Source organism: Marmota monax, unplaced genomic scaffold (assembly GCF_021218885.2).
Source record: "Marmota monax isolate L192 unplaced genomic scaffold, Marmota_monax_Labrador192_F-V1.1 WCK01_AAM20220418_F8-fsc00142, whole genome shotgun sequence".
NCBI classification, from domain to species: domain Eukaryota; kingdom Metazoa; phylum Chordata; class Mammalia; order Rodentia; family Sciuridae; genus Marmota; species Marmota monax.
The window spans coordinates 753,803-779,318 of NW_026692025.1; the positions used below are offsets into that span (position 1 = coordinate 753,803).

Here is a 25,516-nt window from a genome sequence, read left to right on the forward strand (position 1 = left end):
AAATGATGTTAGACCATTCTTTTAAGACCTCTAAGTATTGCCAGGTGCATGCCTATAATTCCAGTGGGTTGGGAGACTGAGGCAGGAGGATTGCAGGTTCAAAGTCAGCCTCAGCAAATTAGTGAGGCCATAAGCAACTTAGGAAGACCCTGTCTCAAAATAAAAGGGCTAAGGATGTGGCTCAGTGGAAAAGCAGCTCCACCTGGTACCAAAAAAAAAAAAAAAAAAAAAGATTGATCTCATAAAATTTGAAAGTAAAATGCTGGGAACCAGAGGTTGGGGAAAGTGGGGATTGGGTGAGGTTGATCAATGGGTACTAAGTAACAAGAAGCTCTGGGGTACTATTGCACAGTATCATGACTAGAGATAACAATTATGGACTATAAAAAAAACTAGAAGAATAGAACAATTATGCACTGTCTATTGCAAAAAGAAGAAAGGATACTGAATGGTTTTACCATGAAGAAATTATAGATGTTTGAGGAGACAAATATGTTTAACCTTATTTAAAGATTACATAATGTATACATGTATCAAAACATCACATGGTACTCTCTTAGAATGTAAATTAGTGCAGCCACCATGGAAAACAGTACTGAAAACATATATATATGTAGTTTTTTTTTGCAGTGTTCAGAATTGAACCTAGGGCCTTATGCATTCTAGTCAAGCACTGTACCCCTATCCTTTCTTATTTATTTATTTATTTTTGAGAAATAGGGTCTCACTAAGTTGCCCACACTAGTCTCAAATTCCAGGCTCAAGCAATCCTCCTGCCTCAGCATCCCAAGTAGCAGGGACTAAAGGCACATGCTATCAAAGCCAACTAATAAGTATAATTATCATGTGCTTATGTATTGCTTTATTTTTTTGGAAAATATGGCACATTACTAGTAAAACTGGTGACATTTGTATAGCCATTTGAAACTATGGATTAGGTAACAATATTGTATGAAAAAAGGACATTCTGGTTATGTAAAAGAATGTCCTTTTTCTTTAGTGAATACATAAGGAAATATCTACTGAAGGGGCATCATGTATGCAATTTCTCTCAAATTGTTAAAAAATATTTACACATATAAAAATAAAAATAAAGTATTTTGGTACTATAATTACAACTTTTCTGTAAGTCTGAAATTATTTCAAAACAGAAATGTTAAAGAATAGTAAGAGTAAAAACAAAAAGAATCAAAACAGTAAGGACAATTGAAAAATAGGGAAAAAAAAACAGATAAGAAAAAACCCCAATCAATCTAACACGTGTCAGGAAAGAGGAAAAAGAAAACATGGTAAACACACAGCAAAAAAAGATGATAGCAGAAATATATCACACAATAATAGTAAAATGAATACATTACACTCACCTATTAATAGATGTTCTGATTGTTTAAAACCGAATAACTCAAGATCTTGCTATATTTTATAAGAGACATACCTGAAATAAAATAACTGAGGAAGGTTGAAATTAAGGGAATAGAAAAAGTTATAACAGGCAAACAAATGCTAATCACAAGAACAGGTAGTGGCAGAGAGTAGTGCCTATCCCAAATGTCCATTCTCACCTTCCTCCTGGTAACAGAATGCCGATTTTTATTCAAGATAGACCTACCTGAAGTAAAAGACCAGATTTTACAGCCTCTCTGGTAGCTTAAGTATGGCCACTTGACTAAATTCTGCCAATGAAATGAAAGTGAAATTGTTTTCTGGGACTTCTGGCAAGGTCACTTATTGGAAATTAGCTGAGCTGGGATGTGTCCCTTTTTGTCTTCCTACCTTTCCTCTTCCTTCTGGCCCTCAATGGAGATGTGCTGGCTGGAGCTCCAGAAGTCTTGTGGACCATGAGGGGACCTTAGGATGGAAACCATATACCAAGATGGTGAAGCAGAAAAGAGGAGCCTGGGTCTCTGATGACATCACAGAGAGATATCTATCTCCAGACTACTTCTACTCAAAAAAAATAAAATAAAATAAATAAAAAAAGAAAAAAGAAAAAAATCATTCTTTTTAAACCTAGCCCTTACAGGGATAATAATAATATTCTATAGAGAGAAAGAATCCAAGGTATAAATAAATATATAGGACAAAGAGGGATTTTCATATTGTAAGAAGAAAAACCAGCAGAAAGATATAATCGTTATGACTTTTATATGCTCTTTAAAAAAAAGACAGAGAGAGAGAGAGAGAGACAGAGTCTTGTTAAATTGTGGAAATTGGACTGGAACTTGCCATTGTCCTGCCTCAGGCTCCCAAACAACTGGCCATTATGTACACTTTATGCACTAATAAAATACCTCCAAAATATATTATGATAATCCTGAGTAAAATATGAAAAAAGTGGACAAATCTAGTTGTGATGGGAGGTTTATATATCTATAATCAAAACCAAAACTAATGAAGAGGGCTACAAGGATTGGTGTAACATAATTTAAGCTTATTCTAACATGGATATGAAGAACTTGTTTCCAGCTCAGTGGTGGAGCACTTGCCTCACACGCATGAGAGAGACCCTGGGTTCGTTCCCCAACACCACATAAAAATAAACAAATAAAGCCATAAAAATTGTTTTAAGTCAGAGGTAAGCAAAAGTTTAAGGTAAAGACCAGACAGTAATTACTTTAAGCTGTGTGAGCCACCCAATCTCTATCACAACACTCAGCTCTGCAAATGCAGCTGAAAAGTAGGTCCCAGGTTTATCTGCTCAACAGACTATAGTTTGTGAACCTTTGTTCCAGATAACAAGGGGAAAACTACATAAACACAAACACATACTTCATTAAGCTGACATCACACGGGCCACAGTTACCATAATATAGTGTTTAACTCCCAATCTACACACCTAACAATCTAAAAATTGCACTTCTAAACAATTCTTGGGTTGAAGACAAAATAAAAACAAAAGAATTTAGAATAACAATAAAAATACAACAAAAATAAAACACAAAAGATAAAAAAAGGGGAAAAAAGAAATTGATGAAGAGAAAAGCAGAACAAAAAATAAATTAAAAAAAAAGCTAAGAAATAGTTTATCCAGAAAACCTAAAGCTGGTCAAAAAAGACCTAAAACCTAAAGATAAAACCTAAAGATAGTAAAAAAGATAAGTCTGTGGTAATAAAATGAAAAAAAAAAAGAAAACACAAATAAATAGTAGTAGCAATGGAAAAGAGGACATACAAAGAGACCACACAATTATTCATTCATTCAATAAGAATATTTACTGAGTGGCTACTATGTGGCAGGCTCTACACAAGGTACTGTGTGTATAGACAAGTTCCTCACAGTCATGAGACAATAACCTAATGGGGAAAGGAGAGGTAATAAATAGTAGATGAATAAGTAATTTAAATGAATGCTAGGTGCTACAAAGAAAACAAAATAGATTTTTAAAAATGATATAGATTTTCATGTCAAAACAATTAAAAACTTAGATGAAATGGACAATGTCCTAGGAAACTATAAGTTACAATAATTGACTCAAGAAAGAGTAGAAAATATAAAGAAAATCACCAAAAAAAAAAAAAAAAAAAACAAAAAAAAAACCAAAGAAGTAATCAAAATAATAAGGAAAATCAATTCCCCAGAAGGCACTGGACACAGGTGTTCTGGGTTTCATTTGTTTGTTTGTACTATTTTAATAAGCCTTTTATTATTAAATGTATGTGCTTGTATTATTTTGAATAATAGTAAAAATTTATTTAAGTGTAAAATATTTTAGAGAATAGGATTGTTTTCTCCCAAATATTTTGTTGTAATAAAATATACATCAGATACATTTTTAATTATATAATTTACCATTTTTTTTTCTGAGTCAAACTGGACGCTGCCAACATTACATTTTAATAGTAAAATAACAAAACTGTAATTAACATTATTTTTTAATAATCCAACACGACCATGGAGAAGCACTCTACTTTCCCTCTATTACATTAGCAAATACATAGGACAAAATTAAAAAAATAGACTTCACTTCAAAGCACTGGCTTCAAAGCACATGTCAGAATCCCCAGTGCAGGTTTCTAAGATATTTAGGTATAGGCCACCCTTTTGGAGAAGGTTGCAAGGGGGTCAGGACTGAGTTTTTAATTGGTTCTTTGTGGTGCGAGGGAGGGCACGCAGGGCCGTGGGTGTGCTCCTCTAGTACTCCACCCAGCCCAGGGCCCAAGTATTTCTGAAAACTCTTGGGGTGATCGCCGCTCCGGCTGGGCGAGTCACTGATTTGGGGTTGACTGGGCTACTTTGGCCTTCTTCAGCCACTGTTTGGGGGTTTTGGGAGATTTTCTTGCAGATTTGCTGGGAGTGGTAAAGAGCTTGGCCTCTGGCTTTTTTGGAGTCTGTCTCAGGTCTTTTTTCCCCAGTGCAGGGTTTCTTTCTGTTTTCTTCTGTTCCACTTTTGGCTGCTTTGTTGGGCCTTTTCCTGGGGTCTCGGGCTCTGCAGATTCTGGGGTCTCTGGAGCTGGCGGGGCCTTTCTCTTCTTGGCACGAGGGGTGCTGGGACCAAGACTTTTCTTGGGAGACTTCTTTCCTGTGGCCTTAACATTTTCTTTAGCCAGAGAGCTGCCTATTGGTACCAGCTGTGGAATTTCCTCATCAGATGTATCTGTTGCTTTTAACTGGGGCTTTACCAGTTTGGTCTTTTTCTTCTGGGACCCAGGGCTCTTCGCTGGACCCCCAGTTTTAGGTGCCGCAGCGTCACCTTTACTTAGGGCTGCAGCCTCCCTAGCCCGTTGCCTTAACTTCTTGTTTTTCTTCTTCTTCAACTTCTGTTTTTCACGGAGTTTTCTCTCTTTCTCTTTTTGCTTTGCTTCCTTTTTTTCCTTCAGTTTACGGAAGGACACTCTGTCGTTCTCATTCTGACAGCTGACAAAAGAGGAAAAGACGGGAAGGGAAACAGACCTCTCAGTCTTCACAAAGAGAAGCTTCATGCTCTCCCACTTCTCTGGCAGTTTCTCTGAGAGAGTTTTTGTGATGGTAATGATGTTTTCAATAATGTGCTGAATCTGCATCCCAGTGTGACCTATGCGTATAGTGCTGCAAGAACCACTCTTGGAGATGTTTAGGACGGTTCCACCTACAGAGCTGTTGATTTCTTTCGATAAATTCTTTGCCAGAAGGTTCACAGGAACTGGAACTTTCTTCCTGCGGTAGAAATGCTTCCCTATGTGTGAGGGCAAAAGCCGCCGGATTCTGTCATCTTCGAGGAAGAAGTCAAAACTACTCAGAAGGCGGAGCTTGGCTTCATAGGCTTTATACTCTTTTTAAGGCTTTGAAAGGGATAATCCGAGAGATGGTTTTAATTCCATGCTTGTTCAAAAGTTTTCTGTAGAAACGTTCTGTCTCTTCAATTGATGGGCGCTCATCCTTAGTGAATAAACAGACTTCTGACAGATCTGATCGAATACCATGAGGCAAGGACAATCTGAGCCTCAGTTCTTTTTCTGGAATTTTCCATAATACCACCATTAAAAATAAATTTTCATTCTCATTCAAAAGCAAGCCATTGTCGTTCTTCCTGGACCTGGAATGCATCAACAGAGCTTCCAATGCCTTTTTAATCTGCTCCTGGTCCAGCTGGTTCCTCGAGGTCGGAGCAGCCGGGGTCGAAGCAGAGGTGGCAGAAGCAGCCGGAGGCCTCCGCTGGGGTGGAGGCCGCGCCGTCCATCACGCCCTCACCTCGTGTGGACTCGCTGCAGAAGCTCGGCGCCGCTTCCTCGTGCGCACGCCTAATTTACCATTTTTAAGTGTACAATTAAAATGTTGTGCAACCATCACCATTATCCATTGCCATAATTCTTTTTATCTTATAAAACTGACACTCTAGGGATGGGCTACGGCTCAGCAGTAGAGCACTTGCCTCACAGGTGTGAGAACCTGGGTTTGATCCTCAGCACCACATGAAAATAAAGAAAGAAAGATAGATACATAGATAGATAGATATTGTGTCCCTTTACAAGTAAAAACAAAATTTAAAAACATTGACACTCTAGGGCTGGGGATACAGCTCAGTTGGTAGAGTGCTTGCCTTGCATGCACAACGCCCTGGGTTCAATCCCCAGCACTACCAAAAAACAAACGAAAGTGACATTCTATATCCATTAAACACTAATACCCTATTCCCTCCTCTCCTGAGCCCCTGGCAAGTGTCATTCTATTGTCTGTCTCTTGGAACTGGACCTCATAATAAGTACCTCATATAAAGAAATCATACAGCATTTGTCTTTCTATGGCTACCTTATTTCACTTATCATAATGTCCTTAAAGTTCATTTATGTTGTAGCACATGGCAGAATTTTCTTACTTTTTAAGGTTGGATAATAGTCCATTGTATGTATATATCATATTTTACTTATTCATTCACCTGTGTATGGGACTCTTGGGTTGTTTCCATGTTTTAGCTGTGAATAATGATGCTATGAACTTGGGTGTACAGATATCTTTTAGACATCTTACTTTCAGTTCTTTTGTGTACATAGCCAGAAGTAGAATGGCTGCTCCATATTATAATTTCATTCTTAATTTTCTGATGAACCACCATTCCCACCAACAGTGCACAAGGGTTCAAATGTCTCCACATTCTTCCCAACACTTATTATTTTCCATTTTTTATAGTATAGTAATCATCCTTATGGTTTTAGAGTGGTATATCATTGTGTTTTGCTTTGTATTTTCCTAATGATTAGTGATGTTTACATCTTTTCATGGGCATACTGGTCATTGCCTATTTTCAATGGAGAACTGGGTTTCCGCTACCCCAGGATTTTTAGGGTATGATTATCTATTGGTTAATCCTGTTCACAATTATGTGAATTAGGATCAGATCCATGCATTGCTCAAGTTTGAGCCCAGATATTCATAAACAAGTTTATGGAGTTGCTTTATCAACATCATCATCATTAGCAACAACAGTACAGAATCAAGAGTTCTTTTAAGTAATAATTATAATAAAAGTAATGAACTGTGAGGAAATATGACAGCAGTTATTAATAGTTGTGTCTTAAAATAAGATATCTAAGTCTACCATTTAGTGATACCTGAATAAAACATCTTGCTCCCAACCCTTTCTCCCTAAAGTGAAGCTTCCTGAGCTTTTTGTTGCCTTGTTCTTAAATATGGATGGATAAGCTACTTGGGAGACCTAGGCAGGAGGACAGCAATTTTGAAGGCAGCCTGGGCAACTTAGATCAAAATAAAAACAGCTGGGAACAGAGCTCACTGGTAGAGTGTCTTCAGTACTGGGGGAAAAAGACAAGAAAGTTGTTTAAATGCCCAAATTCTGGGAAATTAAGAACATAAAATTTACCAAAAAAAATAATGAAGGCTATAGGTGCAGTGGCATACACCTATAGTCCTAGCACCGGGAAGGCTGAGGCAGGAGGATTCCTTGTATAGAGTTTGAGACTAGCCAGGGTAATACAGTGAGACCCAGTCTCAAAAAACAAAACAAAACAATCAATGAAGGAATTAGAAAATAAGAGTCAAGAAAATACCCAAGAAACTGGAAGAAAAGAGATAGAAAATAAGTGAAAAGTGTTACTAAGGTCAATCTAGGACCTTTAATATTTGAACAATCAGAGTAGTAGAAAGAGAAAGGGAAAATGGGGAGGAATTAAAAAAAAAAAGGATGTGATAGACCTGTTGTATAGCTTATAAGGAAGAGGGACAGAGCTGAAAGAGAGGAGTTGGAGATGTATCTCTTACTAAGACTGCAAGTCCACAAAAGAAAAGTATATTGAACAAGTTAAGCAGAATACTAACCTTAACTTCTACCCTGATTCTCACAACCAGCACAAGACCAGGAAGCTTCCTTTCCCTATAGCATAGATCACTTAAATCAATGCCCCAATGCTTCAGATGTCATCTAAGAGTCAAATGCAGAAGTAAGGGAAGTAACTGAAGCAATGAGAAATTCCTCTCCTCAAAGACTGATTTAAACTTGAAGAAACTGTTTAAATTATGGAACTAAACTGAGTTATAACTAAGAATTTTTCCTATGAACTGGGTAGATTGTAGATTATTTTATCTGGGAATATAAAAGAAAATGTCACAATATCAAGAATCTGGAATTCAGGAAGGTGATAAAAGCAGAAAAATAAGGGGAAAAAGCAATTTGAAATAAAAACAAAAGGCTGTAAAAGAAAGGAAGTGGAATCATAGTACACTACTTTACACTGCTTAATTGTACAGAGAATAATATTCACACCATCATAATATAAACACTTGACTTCCCACCCTTACAATTAATCAATAGACAAAACAATTATGGTTATAATGCAGTACACAGGTATTTGCAACTGGGAATATGAAGACTTATAGTTCAAAGCCAGCCTCAGCAAAAGTTAGGCACTAAGCCATTCAGTGAGACTCTGTCTCTAAATAAAATACAAAATAGGGCTGGGGATGTGGCTCAGTGGTGCAGTGCCCCTGAGTTCAATCCCCAATACCAAAAAAAAAAAAAAAAAGAAAAAAAAAAGGCAAACTTAAGATTAGAAAACTAACCAACGGAATTGAGATGGGGTAGTGCAAGTGGGGTAAATCTTCATTTGTGAGATCAAGTTAAAAAGATGATGATGATGATGATGATAAATATTATCTTAATAATAATAAATACTATCCAAATTTTGTAAATCAAAAAAGAGTTTAAGGGCTGGGGTTGTAGCTTGGTGGTAGAATGCTCAGCACAACATAAAAAGAAATACATAAAAATAAAGATATTGTGTCCATCTACAGCTAAGAAAAAAGTTTTTAAAAAAGAGTTTAAGTATACTGTTTAGAGATAACAAAGATAATATCAGAAGACCCGAAAACAAAATTAGAGACAGTGATCCTTTTGAGGAGTGAGGCTATTTATTATAAGCCATTCTATACCACCTAATTTTTATGCATGTTATCTATTCATTTGCTGACATTTTAAAAAATTAATGTTTCTTGATTAGATAACTATTATGGTTTAGATATGAATTATCCCCTCTAAGCTCATGTGTGAAATAATGCAAGAATTATTAGAGGTGAAATGATTAAGTGAGGTACAAGCTAATCAGTGGATTAATCCACAGATATTGATTAGCTGGGCAGTAACTATAGGTAGGTAGGGTGTGGCTGGAGGTGGTAGGTCAATGAGGGTGTACATTTGAGGTTTACAGTATGTCCCTGGAGAGTGAAGCTTTCTCAGCTTTCTGTTTGCCATGTCCCGAGCTGCTTTCCTCCTCTATGCTCTTTCACCATGATGTTCTGACTCACCTGGGGCCCAGAGGTATGGAATTGACCAACCATGGATGGATCTCTGAAACCACAAGCCCCAAATGAACCTTTTCTCCTTTATATTGTTTTTGTCAGGTCTTTTGGTCACAGTGGAGAACAAGCTAAGATAACACTTATGTATGGTTCCATATTCCAAACCTATGAAAAGTATATAATGAATTCTCCACTCTCTCTACTCCCTCATACCCACTTTCCATCTACTGAAGTGACTGATGTATTTATAAGCAAATATACAGGTATGTTTGTGCATCTATTTCTCTTCTACCTTTTTGCAAATAGTAGCCTACTATACACACTTTTCTTATACCATGCCTTTTTCATTTCACATTATTTCTTAGAGATTTCTGTATTCCAAGTAAGATTTATCATAGTTGTTTTATATGGATAAATCATAATTCATTTAATTAGTTCTCTACTGATAAACATCTAAGCTTTTCCCCAACTCTTTGTTACTTCAAACAATGCTATAATCAATTGATATGTACTACAAGAAAAAAAAATTTAAGATAATCTGCTTACATCTCCCAAATAGACAATACACTTGTCTTTTGCCTCTGTATCTTTGGTGTCTGTCATAGTGCTTGGCATATATCGAGTATTCAATTAAGATTTGCTAATTTAAATTGAGTTAAATTATAATGAAGAAATTAAGTTATGTAAACATTTAAGTGAGATAACTGTAAATCTGAAATCAAGTTAATGGCATAGCAAAGTCAAGAATCTATAAAAATCAGTATCACTCTGCATACTCAGTCTTCCTCTTATTAGCTTCCTATATACTCAATATCCAAGCTGCTAAGAGCTTTTAATTCCTCATAAAACCATTAGCAAATATAACTAGAAACAGAGTTGTTAATGATTACCACTGAAAGAAATAAAATGAAATGAAACAATCAATTCCCTGAATGAGAAATTAACCCGTCATTATATACACATGTCTCTGTCATACTTACTCTGAGCTCTTTTGGGCCTGTATGGATTGGAAGCAAGTGTAGAGTACCCGACCAGTCTGTTTATTAAAAAAAAAAAAAAAAGTCACAGAAAGAAGGACTGATCATTTTTATGTACTGAGAATTTCATAGCAATTTAGTTACTCTAACCTAAAACCCAAAGGTCCTTCTGGAAGTAGAAGACTAACACAGATTCTGAAGATGGAATATGCCATAAATGAATTCCTTTAAGAGGGAACATATACTCTGTCAACATAAAATGGTCACAACCAAACATCTGCTCATGTGATACAACTGCTAATAAATATGAAATCCGAAAAAAGTAAGAATCAGAACAAATTATGTTGGAAGCTGCTGAGAGCCATTGCCAAGTAGGTATGACACATGGCATGACCCAGGTCATTTGCAGTGGCATTGCATGTAAGGTGACCTTGCTCAAGGACCAGGGCGGATCCAGGTTTAGGGTGTATCCTGCTGGGATTAGGGAGTATCCCGCTCCTTGGGTTTAGGGCGGTTCCAGGTTTAAGGTGTACCCTGCTGGGAATAGGGCGTATCCTGCTGCCTCAGGCGCGCCTGCTCCTTGAGTTCCCATTGAGTTCTCGCGGGATTCAGAGAGTATTTGGTATTCAGAGCCCGGTGGAGTGTGTGGATTTTGCCCAGAACGTGGATTTGGCACAGAACGTGTTTGTAGAGTGCCGGTGTGAGTTCGGGAATAAAGAATTGCTGTTTGAATCTACAAGGCTGTGAGTGGCTCGTGATTTTGTGCCCAGCCAGACTGCAGCAGGAAGCTGACAAACTCATTCAATAAATACTTATGATAACAATGTAGAAAGCATTTCAAATGAAGTAAAAAGTTCTAGATATTGAACTTTAATGTTCTGGAAAAGAGTGATTTCATGGAAAATATTCATTATTAACACTGATTCTGAGAATGTAACTAATCTCACCACTTTTCATTATCTCCACTTCTACCAACATGATCAAAGCCCTATCATCTCTTGACTATCTGGTTTCACTGATGCCATGGATTTCATACCCTCCATTCCCATTTAGTCAGTTATCAATACAGTAGTCAGAGATCCTATTAAAACATAAAGTCGCCCTCTAGTGGTTTCCCAAATGAGAGTCAAATAGAAGATCTTACAAGATCTGGCCCAATTGTCTTTCAGACCTTATAATAACCAACTGGGTTATCATATAAACCCAGATACTCCCAAGATGAAAAGAGGCTAAGAAAATAGGAGACTGGGGTAATAGTGTAAAACTAAGACTCTCTGACGTACACTTGGATGTACATTTGTGATTTTCTTCACTTTGCTCCAGCCATATCAACTTCCTCAATGTTCCCTGAACATGTCAAACTCACCTTAGGGTCTTTGCACTGGCTATTTCCTCTGCCTGGAATGCTCTTCCCCCAAGAAATCCACAAGACTTGCTCCCTCACCTTCTTTGGGTCCTGACTCAATAACCTTTTTCATTGAAAATTTCCCTGGCCATCCTATTAAAATTTTTACAAAGAGATTTTTCTCTACTCTATGTAGAAACACACATACACACACACACAAACACACACACACACACACACACACACCTTTGTGTTTTTATCCTCTATGAAACAGGAAAAAATAAGTCCTACAAAACCTTGATCCATCATCTGGTACATGGCTTGAGTGCGAACATCTGAAAAAAAAAATTCTGTCAATAAATTGTATTTCATAGACTCCATTTAAAGATAATAGTGGTATGAAATTCTCCCAGGATTCAGATTCTATAGTGAGTACAGGGATATATACTAAGAATACTATGACTGTCCAAGTATAAATGTTTTTGCTGGGTTAAGGAAATACCATGAAAAGTATGCTATTAAGTAATAAAACATTAATAACTCTAGGTTGCCTATCCTAAGAATAGTCCTGCTTTTAAATGTATCATAAAAATATTAAAACTTTCAGTTAAACCCTTGCCAAACTTGATAACTTCCTCCACAGGGATTCAAACAGAAAGGCTTTAGAAGGAGACAAAAATATTTCTTAGGGAAAAAAAGGTCTTTTGATGGATAGCTTCTATGTCAGTGAATATATTAGAATTGCTACTAAATACAGGAAATGTGGAACTACTATAGAACTACTTCTTTGAAGAAATTATCATAGAAGTGATTGCAGGGTGTGGAGTTGTAGCTCAGTGGTAAAGCGCTAGCATATGTGGGACACATATGTGGGATCTTCAGCACCACATAAAAATAAATAAGTAAAATAAAGGTATTGTGTCCATGTACAATTAAAAATAAAAAAATAAGTTATTGTAGTATAATTGAATCAAACATTCCAGAAAGTAGAAACAATACCCCACTATTTAAAATTTACACAATTTTTGAAAAGAAGATAAGGACTAGTTAAAAGATTAAATATCCAAAACTAAAGAGAAGCTAACTTGAAAAGCTGAAATCTTGAGGCCATTGTGCAAAAAGGATACAAAAAAGATCAGGTATAATGACAAAATACTGCAGAGCAAAACTGGGTCTTGTAACTTATGCTGTCTTACTTTGGCAATCTATTTGGCCAACAGTTTTAGTATTTTCGCCATTTTGATCTGTCTTAGGACTTTTCAATGTATTCCCAAGTAATGATCAAGAATAAACAGCACCCAAGAGTGAAAATGAAGTAAATATTTGCTGAAAACATCACTGAAAATGTAACATTGTGTAAATTATCTCTGTATTGCTATATGACCTGAGTAAAATTCTTAATATCTTTAAGCTTACATCCTCATGAATTAAATGATAATAAATAGTATCCCTTCTCTCACAGGGTTTTATATTTTTAAAATTGCAAGACTTTTTACTTTTAGCACAATGCCTAGTCTATCAAAGGTACTTCCTGGGCATTAATTCCATTTCATTTTATACATGACCATGGAAAATTGCTTTTTCTCTCCTTACCCCCACCCCTTTTTTGTCAATTATTTCCTAACCTCTAGATAGAAGCAGAATACTGTTTGACTGTCCCTATCATGTTACTCACATTGCTTTTGTCAAGGTAACTAATAATCTATTCTTGGTCCTCAATTTACCTGGTATCTCAGCTGATCACTCCCTCCTCAGTTTTCATTCTTTCTACCTGTTCTCTTAATGTCTTGGTTGATCTTTTCCAATCTGTTTTGCTGGGTTCTTCTTATCTTTCCACTCAAAATATTGTCATGGCTCACTTTTCTGTCTTTGAATCTATGTGCCCTCACTCACTGAGGAATTTCATCTAGTTCCATGGCCTTACCTTTTTAATCTCTTCAATCATCTACGTGACACTTTAACTTGGTTGTCTTAAAACAATGCTGTGCTACTCAAATTTCTGAACTATTTGTTACCTATTCCCAAGGAGCTAAGGAACTTGAACTATAGAGTACAATTAATGTACTGCTTTCTTCAGTGAGAAAGCCTTCTTTTTAAAAAAATATTTTTTTAGTTGTAGATGAACACAATATCTTTATTTTTATTTATTTATTTTTATGTGGTGCTGAGGATCGAACCCAGAGCCTCACGTGTACAAGGCAAGCACTCTACCACTGAGCTACAGCCTGAGAAAGCCTTCTTAAAGGAAAAAAAAAAAAAAACTGAACTAAACAATGTGCTTAGTGATATAGATGATACAGGTTCTAACTTCAGTTCTGCCACTTACTTAACCCACCAAGTAGTTATTCTACTTCTTTCTAGAGTGTCAGAAAAAGACAAAAATCAATCATGATTTGCAAGAAAAAGGTTGGTAAAAAGAGTAAAAGCAATTTAGTTACATTATACTAATTAGAGGAGTGAGAATATAGTCCCAACAGCTAAACTTGATTATGTATAAACAGAGATTGTAAAAACCAATTTTGCTAAATTAACACTTTACACCTGTGAGCCTTCAGAATGGGCATGTACTAGATAGCAATCAGCAATTTCAGTTACATTACTTTTGATATCAGCTCATTGTTGGGCTTTATTCTTGATTTCCTGAATAGAAATAAAAATTGAATACTGAAAATTTCCCTCTCACTAATAAAAATGACATGAATCATTACTTTTTAAAACATGGAAAATAAATCAAAAGAATGACATCTATTTAAGGACAGTCAATTAATTTGTGATTTAAAACAGCCATGGTTTATGTAATGAAGGAAAAATGATATTCATTTCTGAAGATAATAAATGCTACAACCCCATAATACTCACCAACATGTGAAGGCCAGACAGTTATATGAGGATGGGAATGATACCAGCCCACAACTCTCATGGGGCGACCTGTTAATTCAGCCAACCTGTGTGTTTGTCAAGGTATTTTCAAAAGGTGGAAACTAAGGGCTCAGAAAGCATCCTAAAATTTAAAGTGAAGCCATTACAATTTAAGTGCAACAGAAGAATGAAATAAGGTTGATGTAAATCCTCCTAATCCGATTTAGCTAATGTTTGGTCACTCAAATCCTTACCACTGTTATATGAAAAGAAGCTTATTTAAATCCTCAGATGTCACTTACATTATCAGCTTGAATCTTCTGTCCTGTCTCTCTAGTTCTGGTTTACTTCCATCTTTTAACTGATTTTTTAAAAAAAAATAAATGACAGCAGAATGCATTACAATTCTTATTACATATATACAGCACAATTTTTCATATCTCTGGTTGTATGTAAAGTATATTGACACCAATTTGTGTCTTCCATTTTTGAAAAAAGAAACACAAAGGTTGTTTGTTTTTGGTGCTGGGGATGGAACCCAACCCAGGGCCTCATTCATGCTAGGCAAGCACTTCAGTACTCTACCCCTCAGCCTAACAATTTGTTTTATTCATTTGATTTCTCTTTGGCAGGTTGTTAATGTTTTTGTTGTGGTTTGTGGTGGTGGTATTGGTACTGGAGATTGAACTCAGGGGCACTCGATCACTGAGCTATATCCCCAGCCCTATTTTATATTTTATTTAGAAACAGGGTATCAGTGAGTTGCTTAGCACCTTGCCCTTGCTGAGGCTGGCTCTGAACTTGAGATCCTCTTGACTCAGCCTCCTGAACCACTGGGATTTTATAGACATGTGCCACATGCCCAGCTAGGTTATTAATGTGAACAACAGCAAATACAGTGAATCCAGAGATCAAAGAGCAAAAACCCCAGTTAATTCTCCCTACTTATTTAGAAACATCCCCCTAAAAGAATATCTTCCTCTTTTGTTATAAAAATAAAAGTTTCCAATAACTATCTTAAGTTCAAACATGAGAATATTACTCAAAAAATTTTCTCAAGACTACTGCTGCTGTACTATAAGATGTTGATTAATTTTTCTACAAATTATACTAAAACACAATAATCCTATTCATACAACTAAACCTGAGAACAATATTTTAAATGCATTTTTAAATGTTCCAATGCCAAGAGAAATTACTTAACTTCTCTTAGCCTGTTTCTTCTGTTGTACACTGTGCAGAAACATGCTTTTACACAACAGTGGAAATGTTTAGCATGGAACTTGGCTCCTAGAAAATACTTAATAAATGGTGATTATAATGTTAAAGTGGAGCAATGTATCTACCTGTCACCCAATTTTGGAAATGGGCTCATTTCAGTTTGAAAGTAAAATATGTGTTTCCAATAATAAACATCTTTTTTACACAATTAGGAATTTTTACTTTGCCCAAGTTTGCCTTTGTTTTTTGAATACCAATGAATAGATTTTCTGCTTCTAGCCAAGCCAGATACAAAGACACTGGACAACATATATGAACCAACCATTTTCAAGACAATGATCATCATGCAAAGAAGGCCAACAGATGAGAAATGAATAAGGTGAGCCCTTGAGAAGACATCCAGGCCACGGAATAGGAGGGAATTTAAAGTGGAGCTGAGTGGACCATCCAGAGTTTAGGAGATGAGCCACAGAGTCTAGACAGGTGGAGCTTTCCAGGGCAGAGAACCAGAGCGAAGGGAACTGCAGAGGGAGAGAACCCTACATCCCCAGTGTGTCCCATGTGAGTATTCAGCAGACCACAGGGGAGCACAAGCACGTGAGGAAACTACCTGAGGCCTGGGAAAGGCTCTGCCCCTCAAGAGGATGCAAGTAACTGCACAGCACTCAGGGAGGAAAGAGACCAGCAGCTTTCCCCACCCACCAGGTGGGGAAGGTCACATTGTCAGGGAGGCATCAGGCAGGGCACTCACGAGGGCCGTGCCCTGTCAGCGCAGAAATATGTCTCCTACACTGAGCTGCCCTGGTCTCATGTCCTTCGTCCTCAAAGCAAGACCCAGAGGGAAAAAAACTTTTCCAAGTCACTCTAACAGCATCCCAGCACACAGCTCAGGGCTCTGTCTAGGAATACAGAAATACCCAGCGGTCCAGGAAGAAGGTGGAACGGGACGTCTGATACCAGGGATACAAAGCAGCAGGAAAATGCAACTCATAGAGAGGACAGAGACAAAAGATTAGTGGTTGCTAGGGGATAGGGCTGGTAAGCAAAAAGAACATGGGTTTGTCTGTAAAGGCAGCATGAAGGGGATCTTCGTAGTGATGTAACAATTTTGTATCTTGACTGCTGTAGTGATTACATGTATCTATACATGTGACAAAATAGCATACAATTATATACATTCTATCCATGTAAATGCCCTGGTTTATTATACCACAATTGTGTAAAATATAACCTTCGGGGGAAACCAGATTAATGTTACAGAGAACTTTTTTTTTAAATGTATTTTTTTTTTAGTTGTTGATAGACTTTTCATTTTATTTATTTCTATGTGGTGCTGAGAATCGAACCCAGTGCCTCATGTATGCCAGGCAAGTGTGCTACCACTGAGGCACAGCACCAACCCACACAGAGAACTTTCACTAACTTCTCATGAATCCATAATTATTTAAAAAGAAATAATTAAAAAACCAAGATACAAGATATACACTAGAAATTGATAAATTTGACTAAATAAAAATGCAATAACTTGGGGCTGGGATTGTGGCTCAGTGGTAGAGCACTCGCCTAGCATGTGCGAGGTCCTGGGTTTCTATCCTCAGCACCACATAAACATAAATAAATAAAATAAACATATTGTGTCCAACTACAACTAAAAAAAAATATAAAATAATGCAATAACTTAACTAGGGAAAACCCAAACACATACCATAAATAAACTGAGAAAAATCACTACCCTTATAGCAAAATGTTAATTTCCTTAATATATACAGTGCCTATAAGTCATTAAAAGAACATTATCAAGTGTTGAGGAGTGAGATTAGCCAAACTATATTGTTATATTTTGTGTATGTATGAATCTGTAACAACAAATCCCATTATTAAGTACAACAATAATGCACCAATAAAAATCTGGAAAGAGGAAAAAGACCACATTAGCCCTATTAACAAAAAGAATATTATGAAATCAATAGAAAAAAGGACAAAGGAAGCAATCAGATAATTCAGATAAAAATACAAATGACTCTTAAATAAGCACAATTTTTGCTCATCATATTGATAACAATAAAAAATCATTGGTAATTTCTTTGGACACCTACAGGATTTTGATTGGCAGTTAAACCTTTCTAGTAACAAGATTGCTATATTACAAATGCCATTTAAACTTTCATCTAGATATAAAAGAAAAAGTACAACTATATTTTTGTTGAAATGAGTAAAAGAAGAGCTGCAGTCATAAATCCCTTGGAAGCAGCTAATAAGGTAGTTCTGAAAGTTGAAATAACTGGAACTGGTATCAGATTTCACTGCTATATCTGATACACAGGGTGAATATTGTGTACTCAGAAACCCTGGAACCAATGGCTATACCAATCTGGGAAAGCAGCAGTGTTGAGATTTAAAACATAAAAAATATATCAACATCCCTCTAGAACAGGAAATTACATGGTTGGCAGGAAATGCATAAAATGGAAGATGAGAAAGCTATAGTAGCAGTTTAACTTTTCATAATGATTTTGTCTCGCATATTAAATATTTGTAGATAAAGTTTTATTGAAAGGGTTCACTTGATGACTACTTATAGAATTATGTGAATAGCAAGGACATGTATTATGGATATATAATTTTTGATATTTAAAAAAACATTCTAAAAGAATGTAAAAGCTGTATATGTAACTCAGAAAATTCCATCTTTTTCAAATTTCAAATTTTATATTATAACATAAAATTTCTTAGAGGAAATACTCTATTTGTGTAGACATTTTGAGTTATAAATTCTAGAAACTTAAATCCAGTACATTGGAAAAAGAAAATAACATTGTTACTTTTGCATTTCTATGTCTGATTGGGAGATTATGCTATAATAAAAAGAACAGATGCCTAGATGCCATTGTATAGTGTATATATTTTTATTGAAATATCAGGTAGTACTATTGATATCTTTATTTTATTATAAATTCCTAATAAAGAATTTAACATGTTTGGATATTAACAGTTCATTGGAAACAAACCATTTTTAACTTCAATTAACTTTAAAAACAAGCATTTTGAACAAATAAAAAGTACCTTTAGGAATTGATCCTATAGATATGCACATGTTTATGAAATGCTGTCTCTACAAGGTTATTCATTGCTGCACTTTAAAACATATTCATAAGGACAGGTGAAATAAGTGATGGCATCAGAATGAGGCACCTCTGTATATTGAATTGAACAAATCTGATGATACCCTGTTAGGTGAAAAAAGATGGATACAGCATGTCATAAGCTATCATAAGTATTAAATACTTTTCTTTTTCAGAAAGAAAAATATCCATATATATTTTAGTATATAGGAAAAATTGATAATCATTGTTATGTCTCTGGAGGGGCCAGTACCAAAAAAGAAAAGAGAGATAGAGCTAGAGCTAGAGAGATAGAGAGATAGAGAGAGAGGGAGAGAGGGAGAGAAAGAGAAGAAAGAAATGGGATCATAGAAATTGGTGCTATTGCCTTGTTCTTTGTTTTTGTTTCTGTTTTTTTTTTTTTTCTTACTTACCTAGCCTTGTGCTGCTATTGAGCTAAAGGAAAGAGGGGCACAAAGGAAAGAAGGGAGAGTGGGGAATGTGGAGGAAGGTGAAGGGGATTCCCCATATAATTCATTGTCATAATATTTGACCCTGGAATCTTCTGACATTTAGGAGCATAAATATATAATTCTTCCAATAAAAGCCACTCAAAAGGAGAAATAGAAATTCTAATTAACCCAACAATTGCATCTGAGGGGTAAATGTGAAAACTGGGGAATAGTTATCAGGAAGAAAATTTGTGAAACCACCTAAAGTCAGATGCCTGCAGCAAACAAATCAATGTGGCACAGAAGCCCCAGAGATTCTTTTAGATCAATAAGGATATCTCTGCCTCTGTTGAGGCCGCAGATAGCTGCTCTGGAGAAATTTCTACTCGGTCCTTCCTCTTATCAGAACGTCGCAAGATGATGACAGAATGAATATGAACAATTCTGACGGTGTCAACCTAAAGGAAAACCCAGAGAAATCATTACTTCTGTCTCTGGCCAGTAACACTTCTCTCTCCAATCTCCTGTCAATTAGTTATAGGATTGCATTTTATTATGATATCAGGTTAAAGATTCCCTTTCAGGAAACTGACACTTTTCTCATGAAAAATGAAATGTTTCAAATAAAGAAATCCTTCCTCGATATACATATTTCAGAAACAAAAATATAAAAGTTAGTATTTAGACAAACTTTGCATTATCAAATGCTGACAGTTCTTTGAATTAATTCACATTTTCTTTTTAAAAAAAAATATTTAGTTTTAGTTGGACACAATACCTTTATTTTACTCATTTATTTTTATGTGGTGCTGAGGATCAAATCCAGGGCCCCCGCAAGTGTGAGGTGAGCACTCTACCGCTGAGCCAGTCCCCTCACATTTTCTTTTTCTTTTTTTAATCTTGTTTATAGTTGTAGATGGACAGCATGCCTGCCTTTCTTTCTTTCTTTATTTTTATGTGGTGCTAAGGATCAAACCCAGTGCCTCACATGTGCTAGGCAAGTGCTCTGCCACTGAGCCACAACCTCAGCCCAATACACATTTTCTTTAATAAATAAAAAGCTGTTCAAGTGATGATTTGTTGAAAAGCAATTAAGAGTACCTTTGTAAAGCATCTCAAAGATTTTAAGTTCAGCTACTTGTAGTTCCCTATTTATGGTCCCATTTCATGGCTGTGTGCCTTTTCACACTTTCCCTTCTGTTTTTCAGCCTTTTTTCACTTTGTGGACCTTTTAAATTCTTTTAAGTTTCCTGATAATCCTACTAAAAAAAAAAAAAAAAAGAATTGTGCCAGGCATAGTGGTGCACACCTGTAATCCCAGCAGTTCGTGAGTCTGAGGCAGGAGTATCACAAGTTCAAACCAGCCTCAGAAACAGTGAGGTGCTAAGAAACTCAGTGAGACCCTGTCTCTAAATAAAATACAAAAGTGCCCCTGAGTTCAATCTGAGGTACCACCCCCCAAAAAAAGAATAAAATGAAAAAAAAAGAAGTGTTTTCTACCATGTATGACTTCTTTTATAACACACATATGTACACATTATTATTATTATTTTTAAATATTTATTCTTAAGTTTTAGGTGGACACAATATCTTTATTTTACATTTATGTGGTGCTGAGGATTGAATCTGGTGTCTTGTGCATGCTAGGTGAGCACTCTACCACTGAGCCACAACCCCAGCCCTATTATTATTATTATTATTATTATTATTATTATTATTATTATTTTGTACCAAGGATTAAACTCAGGGGCACTTGACCACTGAGCCACATCGGCACATCCCCAGCCCATTTTGTATTTTATCTAGAGACAGGGTCTCACTGAGTTGCTTAGCACCTCTCCATTGTTGAGGCTGGCTTTGCACTCACCATCCTCCTGCCTTAGCCTCCTGAGCTGCTGGGATTATAGGCGTGTACCACCATGCCCACCCCACAGTTATTATTTATACAATTTCCTCCCTTACTAAAATGCAATTTCCTTTAAGAGCAGGGACTTCATTTTATTTATTTTCTATCACTAGCAACTATTTGTTGTGTCTAGCAACCACATTGTCCACAATAAATAAAACTAAAAGCAGGGATAAAAAGATTTATAACCTTTCAAGGAGCAATAAGACAAATAGCTGACTTTTGAAAGCTAAACAGAATGACATCTTATGAGAGCTACAAGAAAATATCTGCAAATCAAGAATCCTATACATAGAATAAAACCTTCAAAAATGAAGGAAAAATAAAGACATTTTCAGATGCACAATGGAGGGAATTCATTACCAGCACAGAATTCTTCAGGCAGAAAGAAAATCCCAGAAATGAAGAAAGGAATGATGAACACCATAAAGAGTAAACATTTGGGTATATATAATATATACTAACTGTGTGAAACATTTATCACAATGTCACAAGAGGCTTAAATATTCATAAAATTAAAATGCAGGATAGCAATAATCTAAAAGGCAGGAGGGTATACATGAAAATAAAATGTCCTAAGATTCTAGTACAGATGATCTCAAATTACAATTATTTTAACTTAGGACTTTTCAACTTGACTATGGTATAAAAGCAATAAACATTCACTAGAAACTATACTTTGAATTTTCATCTTTTCCCAGGCTAGCAATATGTGATATTCTTTTGCAATGCTGGACAGCAGCAAGGAGCTGTAATTTGCGATCAGTGACACAAACAGGGGAAACAACAGGTATTCTACAGTGTACTATGTTGCTAAGCAATGATATTTGCTAGCTTAAGTGTATTAAATGTAATTTGGGCCTCAATATATTTTACTTACAATGGGTTTACTGGAACATAACCAAATTATAAGTCAAGAAGCATCTATAGATTAAAAAAAAAGATGCCAACACTAGCTAAAAAGACAAGACTTCTAAATTCATTAAGCTTAATATCTAATTTGAACAGTACAAATTTATACAAAATTCAAGATGAGGTCATGAACTCTTGGGGAAAAAATCATATTATTAAGATTTAGAATATATTTTCAGGGTAAACCAATTCACACAAACACTCTCTCTCATCAGAGAAGGTTTCAGTGCCTAAAAGTAATGAGCAACATTTAATGCACACACAGAGGAGGAAGGGTCCATAAAGGTTGGGGAAAGGAAAATGAGTAAAAGAAACAAATCAGTAACCCAGGAGAGTTCAGAGTTTCAGGGAGAAAGAGAAGTATCAAGAAATAATCTGTTGGATGCAGCAACGAGGAGATAGCTGGAGAGGTAGAATTGGACACCAGTCTGCAGTGGGTTTGACTGGGGAAGGTGAAGAAATTATATTAGACCATTCTTTTAAGACCTCTAACTATTGCCAGGTGCATGCCTATAATTCCAGCAGCTCAGAATCAAAGCCAGCCTCAGCAACTTGGTGAGGTCCTAAGCAACTTAGTGAGATCCTGTCACAGAATAAAAAATAAAAAGGGCTGGGGATGTGGCTCAGTGGTTCATTGCCCCTGGGTTCAATCCCCAGTAACACACCCATAAAAAAGAAGAAAGAAGTCTAGCTATTAAAGGAAGTATGTAGAATAGTTTCTATAGCAAGATATAGGACCGAGTAGGGTTTTTGTTTTTTTTTTTTTTTTTCCTTTCTGAAAATGAGAGTAACTTAAACATGAGTATTTGTATCCTAAGGGAAAAGAGCCAGGTGACATGAAAAGACTGATGATCCAGAAAAGTCTATGAGTAAGTTGCAGCTCTGAATAGGAAGAGGGTTTTTTTTTCTTCATAGAAGAAGAAAGGAGGCTAATGCTTAGAGTTGAGAAGTTTGTATATAAGAATAAGAAGTAAGTGGGGTTTTTACCTAATAGCTAGGAGGAAGTGATTCATTTTAATTATATTTTTACAAAAGAATTGGTGTGTGATATATTGGGGGAATTAACATTATACCATGATTAGGCTAGAGCATGGCAAAAAGGTGGGGTGGGAGTGAAGACAGGAGAAAAGCCAAAGTGGACTAATAACTATGACACTATGGATGGTCTGTATTTGAGAACAGAGGGATTGCATGAGCAGATATTGAGACACGGGATAAAGAGATAACAAACAATGTGAACTAGATGTCAAAATCTTAAAGAAAGGGCCATAATGAAGGCAGTAATGGCAAGGAGGAGTGGAAAAGGGTGGTATGATAGTGATTATTCATTCTGATCAAGTATTATAAATTGCCTCAAAGAACAATGAATTACATTCCATTTTCAATGAGTGAATTCTTTGTCTGATTTCATTAGAAAGAACATCCTACGCAGCTATAAAATTTATTAATATTCTCCTGAGGTCATCAGAATAGAGAATAGAGATATCCCTCCCCAGCTACAACTTTCTGTCATGCAGTATTCTAGCACAATACCTTTTCAGCAACTGTGCGCATTTCAGTTCCGGTATATGCAAATTTGGAGTCACTCCTACTGGGGATAAATTAGGGAAAAAAAGAAACTAAGGTTTGGAATAGAAAATGGAAGTTAAAGCAAAATAACAGGATTAACAGTTTTTGCAATGCGAACTTAGTAGAAACAAAAGAGGAGGGAAAGTGAACTGAGCTGAAGATTTCTAACTATTAAAGAGGTGGGCTGGGGTTGTGGCTCAGTGGTAGAGTGCTAGCTTAGCATATGTGAGGCACTGGGTTGATCCTCAGCACTGCATATAAATAAATAAATAAAAACAAAGGTCTATCAATAACTAAGATTACATATATATATATATATATATATATATATATGAGATATGAGGTGGGCTTGAGAAATACATTAAACTATACTTTGAAAAGCTATAATAGCATTCAAGCTATTATAGATCTTTGGGATCACTGTAGGGGCCACCAAGGAGAAGGCCACTGACCATTTACACAGAGAGGAATTTGGATTAACAGGGGGAAAGCCCTAAACGCATAAAATATCAGATAAAAAGAAAAATACTGGCGTGTTACTGGCATTGCAGGGAAAATAGCAAATGAAAACACATCAAGCAAGAAAATGAAAAATAATAGTACCAAATGTAAATACACTGGTAGTGTTGTTAATATGTTGCCTTTATTGCAGTTAATAAGATTCTATTTATGAGTGCTTTCATACATTCACTTATGATTTTGGTTCCTCCACTATGTCTTTCACATAAGGGCATATACATCTCAACTGAAAATCCTTCTAGTAAGAAATAAGGTGGAAATGAACCTTCAGAGTTGGGGTGGAACTCAAAGTGTATCACTGATAGAGTTCCAGACTCATAAAGGTAATTTAAGATCCAATCAATATACAATACTGCCAAACCTGTCATAATTTTTATTTAAGAATGCCTTAGAGATAATAAAATATGAGTAAACAAAAGGTCTTACCTTGTGTCATCATTCAACTAGAGTGGAAAAGAGCAGAAAATATTATTGATCACATTATGCTTATTTGATTACAGGGATGCAGATTATATGAAAATTAGGTCATGAGTTCATACATATCAACAAGAAAGACTGGAGAATTTATAGAATAAACAGCTGAATTGTATTTCCTCATCCACTTTCTCTCCTCTGCAACACAAAGAAAACTTTCGAGTCTCTGAAAGGGTTTCTTCTTTCTTAGGATCTTTGCGACGCTTTAAACAGCTTTCTCGCTTTCTCGGTACCTCCACTTCTCTAGAAGGAAGGCTGGTGGCAAAGCAAGGGGCTCTAACCCTGGTCTGCAGGTCTGCTTCATATACTTTGTAGCCTTCATCCCACTCAAATGTATTTCTGGTCTGACTTGCAATTTTGGGCAATGGGTGATCATCTCTGAAGCAAGTCCCCAACCCCGTGGGTTTATGCAAATCGCTGAGGGCTTGCAGGAGGATGAGCAAGTGTCATGCGACAAGAAGAAAAGGCCACCGCGATTGAGCCACCTAAAAAATGTCCAAAGATCTAAGTCATAGGTTCCTGTGGCCTACCAGTCGCCTCAGGGACTACTGGGGACTGCTAGCAGGGTTCCAGCTACGCAGAATGACCTACTCACCTCCCCTATACACAGTCCCATCACCTCCTCCTTTTCTGTGCTCAGAGCGTGGTTGAGACAAACTAGGAAAGCATCAGACTCGAGATGAACCGCCTGCACCGCCTGTACCACCTGCACCGCCATCTTGATCCGACCCTGTTCACGTCCGCCTCGGGCCCACTCTGGCCTGACCAACCGGGTGCTCCAGCTCAGCTTCTCCAGCAACCGGCGCTCTGAGCTCCTCCCAGGCCTGGCCTTCCGCGCTCGGGTTCCGCGGGGGCGGAGCTTGGGGGCGCGTGGGGGCGGGGGGGCTGTGGGAGCGGGACTGCTGGTGGTTGCCTGGGGACGGAGCTTGGGGCGGAGGCGGGGCCTGCCCAGCAG

At 36.6% G+C, this 25,516-nt stretch overlaps 2 protein-coding genes across 6 annotated transcripts in view; both read right to left on the minus strand.

Annotated features, from left to right (window-relative positions):
* Brcc3 (BRCA1/BRCA2-containing complex subunit 3) overlaps positions 1-25,422 on the minus strand; it is a 40,248-nt gene extending 14,826 nt beyond the window's left edge. Inside the window, exons 1-8 of one of the 5 annotated variants that reach the window (XM_058582222.1) lie at positions 25,157-25,422; positions 24,514-24,530; positions 23,533-23,590; positions 19,519-19,639; positions 14,408-14,494; positions 11,795-11,883; positions 10,207-10,262; positions 1,774-1,848 (exon numbers count right to left, since the gene is read on the minus strand). In XM_058582222.1, coding sequence (XP_058438205.1) covers positions 1,774-1,848; positions 10,207-10,262; positions 11,795-11,883; positions 14,408-14,494; positions 19,519-19,639; positions 23,533-23,590; positions 24,514-24,530; positions 25,157-25,279 — 626 coding nt within the window. In that variant the 5' untranslated portion in view covers positions 25,280-25,422. The remainder of the gene's footprint in view (positions 1-1,773; positions 1,849-10,206; positions 10,263-11,794; positions 11,884-14,407; positions 14,495-19,518; positions 19,640-23,532; positions 23,591-24,513; positions 24,531-25,156) is intronic. The other 4 variants (XM_058582230.1, XM_058582237.1, XM_058582249.1 and 1 more) reach the window with 4 other exon arrangements.
* On the minus strand, positions 3,813-5,656 carry LOC124097776 (ribosomal L1 domain-containing protein 1-like; the record flags this gene model as incomplete). Its single annotated transcript, XM_058582262.1, is given in 2 exon segments — positions 3,813-5,254; positions 5,256-5,656. Coding segments are annotated over 2 exon segments (1,449 nt in total), but the record flags the coding sequence as incomplete, so codon positions are not given.
* Positions 25,423-25,516: the final 94 nt, after the last annotated feature.